The sequence below is a fragment of the Bolinopsis microptera genome, chromosome 1 (genome assembly GCF_026151205.1).
Source record: "Bolinopsis microptera isolate Bmic1 chromosome 1, MBARI_Bmic_1.0, whole genome shotgun sequence".
NCBI classification, from domain to species: domain Eukaryota; kingdom Metazoa; phylum Ctenophora; class Tentaculata; order Lobata; family Bolinopsidae; genus Bolinopsis; species Bolinopsis microptera.
Window position 1 is genome coordinate 4,843,380 of NC_087072.1, and position 8,643 is coordinate 4,852,022.

At 36.8% G+C, this 8,643-nt stretch overlaps 1 protein-coding gene across 1 annotated transcript; it reads left to right on the plus strand.

Annotated features, from left to right (window-relative positions):
• Positions 1–4,994: 4,994 nt before the first annotated feature.
• Positions 4,995–7,767, plus strand: LOC134826096 (uncharacterized). The gene is made up of 2 exons (XM_063838364.1): positions 4,995–6,356; positions 7,738–7,767. Exons 1-2 carry the CDS (start codon positions 4,995–4,997, stop codon positions 7,765–7,767), a joined length of 1,392 nt encoding a protein of 463 aa, XP_063694434.1.
• Positions 7,768–8,643: the final 876 nt, after the last annotated feature.

Genomic DNA, 8,643 nt, shown 5'->3' on the forward strand with positions numbered 1-8,643 from the left:
ACTGCTTGTTTTGAAATCGACAACTATGTACAATTTCGAGAAAAACTTTAAAATAATATCATGTACAGACCTCTATATTTTTATTCTTCCAATTGGATAAAGTGACTGTAAAGGCGAAATTCGGTTTCCCAACTGAAATAATAGATTGCTGATCATCTTATTTAGATTGCAATATTATATATTTTTGAAGTCTATTTTAAAGTTATTTAGAATGGGTTTCAAATATGTCAGTACGTTTGAAATTGAATTTTAAGTGAGCTGCACTAACGTGTGAAGGAAGTGTCCTCTGATAGCGATTTGAGAGCAAATTCTAGATTGCCTTGTTTGTTGATATTTATTGTTAACTCAATATCCTCGTCATTTTTAAAGTTGTAATTGTGGTTTTCTCCATCTTTTTTGAAGTTCGTATGTATACCACCTGAAATATACAACTAGGTAGGTTATTTCATTTTTAGTCGGGATTTTGCCGCATGCAGAATGGTGAAAGTCGTATGATTGATTTGACCGCTAGTTTTATTTTTTTATTTAGCTAAATTAGAAACATGCCACTTCAAAATAAAACATGAGCCGTGCTAAACATGACACATCGTGTTCCTTAATGGACGGGATTTAGATCAGAGCAACTGTTTAAATAACTGTTTACATTGTCATTAGAAGCCATTTTCATATCATGGTACGAATTAGGGGATTTTAAAAAATCGCCAAATATATTAACTTACTAATTTTTGCTGCTATGACGTCAATACCATTATTGAGCTAAATTCACAAATTTTGTAACGCTATTTTTTTAATGCCTCTTAACTTATTAGCGTTAATGTCAAGCTAGGGCCGGACAAAAATAACCAAATAAGCAAAGCTTAAACTTACTCTGTTTGTTGGTATCGTATGCCCAAGCATCAATTTGATGTTTCTGTATAGCTATTTCGTATCCTCTGTTCGGTTCGTCAAAGGATCCGTCGGTTAAATGTTGCCCTATGTACACGGTTGCTATGCCTGATGTTGAAACGAACGTTCCTGGAAAATACAGTCTCAGTTACCACGTACAAGCAGTAAGCAATACATTGGAATATTAACTTACTAGGATGACATAGATAGCATTTTTCTTTTCGAAAACTACTATAAGTATAACGGACAGTGTCTTTTACCTTTAAACACAAATATTGATGTGTCGCCGTATTTTTTGGAGGCTTCAAACTCTTGACTTCCTTGCTTTTCTTGTGGACTCACGTCGAAAACTGAAACAGAAATGATTATTATACTATTGTACAGTGTATAACTATATGGATTCGAATGCTTTATAATTAATATTGTTATTTTTGCGAAACATTTTTATTTTCAGTACACTAAAACTTAGCAAATGGCTGTTTCTGAAAACACCAAACTTTAAACCAATAATAAAGTTAAGTACATACTGGTAACAGAAGCGTCAGCAAAACTTCCACTCAAGATCGATAATATCCACATCAGCATGTAGATAATCATTTCTTTTAATTCCTTGTGTGAATTATTGTAAAAGCGAGTGAATCACACAAACAAAAACACAAATAATTAAAAATGTTTGATATTTTTTGTCAGACACTGTACGACCCATCATCGCATCGATTACGTTCAACGTTGGCGTAAGATCTGTAACAAAATCAGTCTATCTGAGACTCGATCTACAAAATATCATCATACAAAATGTGCATATGCAAAAAACTTATTCCTGGGCAACTGACCCAATAAATAACTTTTAAAGAAAAATAGAAATTAACATGAAAAAACGAAAATTACAACAGAGTTTGACAATTTAGAACTGAAAGACAGAATAATAAAGTTACAGTAACTGTCTGATATAATTACTACTACAGGCTACTTAGTGCTCCTATAACGCTCCTAACCGGTACTTCTCTAGTACAGGTGCTAAAATACAAATGCAGCTGTGTTCCGTTCATTATAATGGTTATACTGTCACTAGTTAATAATTGATATAGTAATACGTCAGCTTGCAGAGTGATGACTGAGGGTACTTAACAAATTCAGTAATACCCCTTAGAATATCTAATGAAATATAACAAGACGCATTTGTTTATTTTGTAGGTTTATACAATTATAGCCTACCAAGACGCGCGCCGAGTTGGACTCGTCGACGGTCTAATATTTGAAACAAATATTTTACGAGTATCACCCGTTAATTGTATATCCACTACCAAATGCTGTGTCGTCTTTTAATTAGAAATTTGAGCAAATTGCATGCTTTTGTTTATAAACAATAGCTAGTTGGGGTATTAGCCTATAAGTCTGCAATGGGGGAAATTATATTATTACTATCTAAACGACCCTTCCGATCATCAAATTCAATGATTCAATAATCATTTATCATTGTCATTGTTAATGTTATCAAAATCATCCTCGGTCTGGTAATTATTGACAATTGTCAATTATATCTAGATTCTTCAGAGACGAAATATAATTATCAAACTGTTTGCGATTTAACATGGCAGTACGGCACTTGCCCGAATTATCTAAATGATAAAACTAAGCCTAAGGCTAAAACTATACAGATACTAGGTACTTAGTGGTTAGTTTTATAATGAAAGTGTAATGTGAATGAAGACTGAAGTCCAAAGATGCAATGCCGATTTAGCGCCTTGTGGCGCGTCACTGGACTTCGGTAAAAAACAAACTAAGCTTTTCAAAGATAGGTGATTAAGGATGGTTAGGTCAATTGGTAACGCGCGATTATTCGTAATCGTACACTATTTGCGTATTTGCGCCTTGACCGTGATCTTCAGGGATTTGGATTCAAGCTTGTTTTAATATTTGTCTATCGCAGTTATCATATCAGAGATGTAACACAGCCTAAAAATGAACCTTAATTTAATGCTGATATTAACACAGCAGCTAATTTATTAAAGTTAAAGTTAACACTAAACCTTATATTTATAATGACATTGTGATTGATGGATCAATGGTCTTTTCAAGTACTAGTAGAGAAAGGCGCAATGGTACGACCAATATACCTCATGTCCAGGTCATCATGACGTTGTATATTGTACATTGTATAAGTATAACACCTTCGCGTCCAAAAAGTCTAAACCATTAGAAAAGTCTAAACCATTATAAAACGTTCAGACTAAGAGTTAAAAACAAAGAAGGTTGTCTGATTCTATGTCCACCGTCCAGGTCCTTTTCCTCCCGCGGCTATGATAACCACGTGATAGATAATTATATCCACGTGACTATGAGCATACGCCATAAATAGCTATATGTAGCGTAAACTAACGTGAGGGTTGCCGGTTGGTGCTACTACAGTGCGGAGGAAATGAGTCTCGAGAGTCGAGACAAAGAGCTGCGGAGGATAGAAGGAACAGCATGTGCAGCTGTGCAGACACCACGGTACAAGTGTGAATATATAGTTTAGACATCTGCTGTATAACTGAAACTATTCTTATAATTACGTCATAATAAAATTTAATTTCTCCGACAAATTGAATTAATGACATATTCAGACCAACTTCATAATCATTTCTCATCAATTTTGGCAGACAGAATTATCATTTGTTCAAAATTGGCAACTTTGTTGCTCTTTCATTTTATGCTTCAACAATTTACATAATATTGATCAATAACTTGTTTACCAAAACTCTGGAAAGAACTTTGATGGGTTGTCTAATATGAACAACATGGTTGTGACAAGAAGTGGCTACCTTTATTAAAACCACTGGGGCTATTTTTACTGTAACCGAAAAACAGTTTTTAAGGTCTAAAGACTGGTTTAATCTTGTGCATTTCATGCTTAGATGCATGTTCGTCAGAGTGATCGAATGAATTCGACGAACCTCTAAAAAATACAAAAATCAGATGGGCTGCTTCAAGAAAACTAAAATGTTCCCCTGCTGTTTGCCAGTTCGCCATACATTACAATTACAGCTAATTGAAGTTATAAATTATAGCATATATTGCATGTGCTTTCCCTTTATGTTGTTAGCAGGAAAATAAGAACGTCGCTATGTCTTTAAAACTCTGATATAATGGCTAAATAGTATAATCGTTAAAAATTATCGACCTATAATTACGTTTACAGATGCATTAGTTGATAGCCCGATAAAAAGCAAATGGACAGCTGCTACGTTAGCGTTTATAATGGACCTCGTGAACAGAGTTCGATTATGGTTTCATCGGTTAAGTACTTGCAATGTTGAATGTTATAAATATATATTTTAATAAAGCTTTCGCTGACGTTAAGGAAAGTAGAGATTGTCCAGCAAGGGTGTTAATTAGCCGCAATCCTCCCAAGATAAAATACGTTAGGATCTTAAGATTTTTTAGATATCATTGAGCATAAGCAGTGATACAACGTATCTCGGGATGATCCGCAGAGTCTCGACTAGTTTCGGCTTACCGCCATCAACAGGATCGATGAATCATCTAGCGGGAAATTTGAAATCAATTATCAATAAACAACATTCCGAAAGTATAAAAGTAAAATTCAAAAGAAAAAGTCAGTAGGAAAATGTACGAAGTAGGTAATGTAAATAAGGTAACTACTGTGAAAGCATGGAGTGGGCCAAAACAACTACAAAACGTGCAGAGTAAGACTGAACTGAGATAGGAAGTTAAAAGGAGGAAACACGTTCGCAAGCAAAAAGTACACTTTACTGCTAATAACCTAAGAGAGAGTGTGTGTAAGTGTAAAGGGTAAAAATAGCCAAACATCGGACCTAATTCCCGGTAACTTTGCTCCTATTTAACCCAATAATCCTCGCTTTAAATTTCTCGATATAAATATCTTCAAACATGTTAAGTTCCTCCTAATGGCCCCCATTTCAACAACCAGGAATCGAAGAACTGAAAACAGAAATGAAACAACTTGTAGATACAATAGTACTGAGCAGACCCACCCCCAACCTGACAAAAGCGGAAACTAGAGGCCAAAACTGGTGTAATCTAGCATGATGCGCCTTGGTAAATTGGTTTTCACAAGAGCTGATAAAGGAGGAAGTGTCCTTGTGATGAACCCCCAGGATGTGGATAAAGCTATAAGAGCTGAACTTAGCAAATCAGATGGTTACAGCAGTCTACCAGAAGACCCTAATGATGGAATTCTTAAAAACCAGAAGTTGCTTATTGAAAATCTAATCAATAACGGCTCTTTCAACAACAAGATTTTAGAAACCATTACAGGGTACACAGAAAGAGGAGGGAAAATGAGAAAAACCTGTTTTAAGACAAGGACAGGAATACCATACCCACTATTCAAGATCCACAAACTAGACCCCCAACAAATCCTAGACAGGACCATTCCCCCATCGAGATTAGTACACGCTCTTACCCAATCTCCAACAACCAGGCTTGAACAATTCCTTGCTCACCACTTCGGCCAAGTTTCACGTAACTATGCTAGTGATGAATACATCAAGGATACAAACGATTTCCTACACCAAATAAAAGAAGTCGGAATAGAAGAAGGCGAATTACTCTATACTCTAGACGTGAAAGCCCTTTACCCGAGCATGGACCAGACCATCGTTCTACAGTCAGTCAAAGCAGCACTGGAAGAGGATAGAACCCTAACCCCTGAAATCAGAAGCGGCATACTCCCATGCATCGAATTCTGTCTTCAAAACTCTACTCTAGAGTACAGAGGCATGTATTTCAAAGCCATCAAAGGAGTACCAACAGGCGGCTCCATATCCAGACCTTTGGCTGACACATTCCTCAAATTTCTCAAACTACATCTCAAATCTAAAATACCAGAGTGGGATGTACTCATCAGACTATGGAAAAGGTATATCGACGACATTTTCGGTATATGGAGAGGTACGAAAGAGGAATTTGAGGATTTCGTCTCTAAACTCAACAGTGAGTCATCAACTTACGGGATAGAGTTCACAGGGGATGGAGGTAGAGAGCTAAGCTTCTTGGATGTTAAGGTCAGGATAACAGATCCAGAACACGACACACCAGTAACTCTGGCTACCTCTCTGTTCAAGAAACCTACTGATAACAGATCTTTTCTACAGAGGAACAGTCACCATCCTCCTCATGTCTTCAAAAGCGTTCCTTACTCACAACTTCTAAGAACAAAAACCATATGCTCAGATGAGGACACTTTTATGGAAGCAGCACAAGAGATTATGGGAGACTTCAAGAAAAGCGGATACAGGGATGCAGAACTTAAGGCAGCATTAACCAAAGCTAGTCTGGTTAACCGGGATCAACGCCTTACACCGAGGGAGAATACCAATGAGTCTATGCCAAATAGTGAACACTGCAACTTGATCCTCTCAACACAGTACTGCAAGGAACTCAACGAAATCAGGAGCTTCCTTGAAGATAAGAAACAAACTATTGAGCATATCATTGGTAAGCAGGTATCCATAACAATAGCTCACAGAAGGGACAACAACATCGCAGATGAAATGTTCAAGAGGCGGAGATTTGCGACAACACCTGCTGACTCAGCACCCAACTCCATCAATACGGCGGACATAACATCACAAGCTTGCAATAGACCTCGCTGTCTTACATGCAAGCTAACTAGTGGAACAGCAAATGGTACTTTGACAGTTAACAAACAGATTATCAGAATTGACATGCGGCTTAACTGTAGTAATGAAAACGTGATTTATGTAGCCCAATGTAAACTGTGCGATAGTGGCTTTTATTTCGGCCAAACCTGGTTGACTTTAAGCACACGAATGAACAGCCACAGGGCAGCTTTTAAACCAGTTTGTTACACTAAATCGGCCCTTTCCATGCACATATCTGAAATGCACCAAGACAAACTTTCTGAGAAATTAAGCAATTTTAATTTGGGTATTATTAAACAATGTAGTAGAGAGGAACTTAACATGTTTGAAGATATTTATATCGAGAAATTTAAAGCGAGGATTATTGGGTTAAATAGGAGCAAAGTTACCGGGAATTAGGTCCGATGTTTGGCTATTTTTACCCTTTACACTTACACACACTCTCTCTTAGGTTATTAGCAGTAAAGTGTACTTTTTGCTTGCGAACGTGTTTCCTCCTTTTAACTTCCTATCTCAGTTCAGTCTTACTCTGCACGTTTTGTAGTTGTTTTGGCCCACTCCATGCTTTCACAGTAGTTACCTTATTTACATTACCTACTTCGTACATTTTCCTACTGACTTTTTCTTTTGAATTTTACTTTTATACTTTCGGAATGTTGTTTATTGATAATTGATTTCAAATTTCCCGCTAGATGATTCATCGATCCTGTTGATGGCGGTAAGCCGAAACTAGTCGAGACTCTGCGGATCATCCCGAGATACGTTGTATCACTGCTTATGCTTAATGATATCTAAAAAATAAATATATATTTATAATACCTATACGTACGACTAATTAAATAATATTCTATGTTATTATTAATAGTTATTGTTCTTGAATGCATAACTTAGTTAGGATGGGCAGAACAGTTTCCATGGAAGTAATAAGTATTAAACGCCGCAGTGTACCAGAAAATAATCTAATAATAACTTGCTGCCCACTGATAACGAAGCAGCAGGAGCTGAGTCGGTTAAACGGCATAATAATGATAATATCGATAACAGGGTATAATTTTACTGGTTATGGCGGGTTATAATACTACTTAACTCTAACATCATCTGAGAATGGGTTGGGCATGGCTGGCCGGTTTTGCTAGGCAGATCAGATCGAAAATTAAAAGAATAGTCACTAGTCTTACTTCCAATGCTCATAATATTCAATATTTATATATCCCACTCCCAGGGGTATAACTATATTCTAGATAAGAAATAAAACATAGCAGTAAAATAGATGAAGCTAATATAGTGTTATAAGTTATAACTACAGTGTCATAGTCGCGGAGAAGAGATGCATACAACCCTTTTATTTGTCTCTAATGACTCATATTTATCCGTAACATGACCTAATAACAACCTTTTAAATTTGATATCGTAGAGCCAAAATACGGCTGTATCTGGATCACAGTCAGGAGTTATCACAAAATATGACTCAGACTAATTTAGGATAACAATATGGCCAATGTGATGTTATTGGCTTATTTGGCAGGGGTCGACTCGGACTATCATATTCAATAAAAAGATCAGTACGGGGCCGTCAAAAGGTAACGGCTCACGACATAGGAGCAAAGCTGTCCCACATTAATGGCGCTCTCGCATTTATAATCGATAAAAACTATAGCTCTAACTTTTTGCTATATTAATGAGAACTGTTTCATGTGTCATGGTCACTTTCATGCGACTAAGAGCATAACTATTGAATATAATTTTAACGAATCACATAATTTGGAGTAGAAAAGCACCCAAACTTGACCAACTAGATTAAATACAGGGGGCTGCACCAATGGTCACTCCTTTGGGTGGTGACGAGTAACGGGTCTGATCAAATGACCAGGCCACCTCATGCTCAGTTATGTGACTATTTTTGCAGCTGAACAGCTGACGGATTAAAATACGTGGCAACAGGAATGTTGGGCACCAACACCAGCGTTTGGTGTTTTCAACTAAGTCATTATACCGGTACATCCTCATTTTGACAGAGGAGGGTCTGTGTTGAGTGTTCTGTTATTTACAGTTGTGGGAGGGGATATTTGTCATTTCATTGTGGTGGGTATAAGTGAAATAACTAAATAAGATACAGCGGTACTTTGGC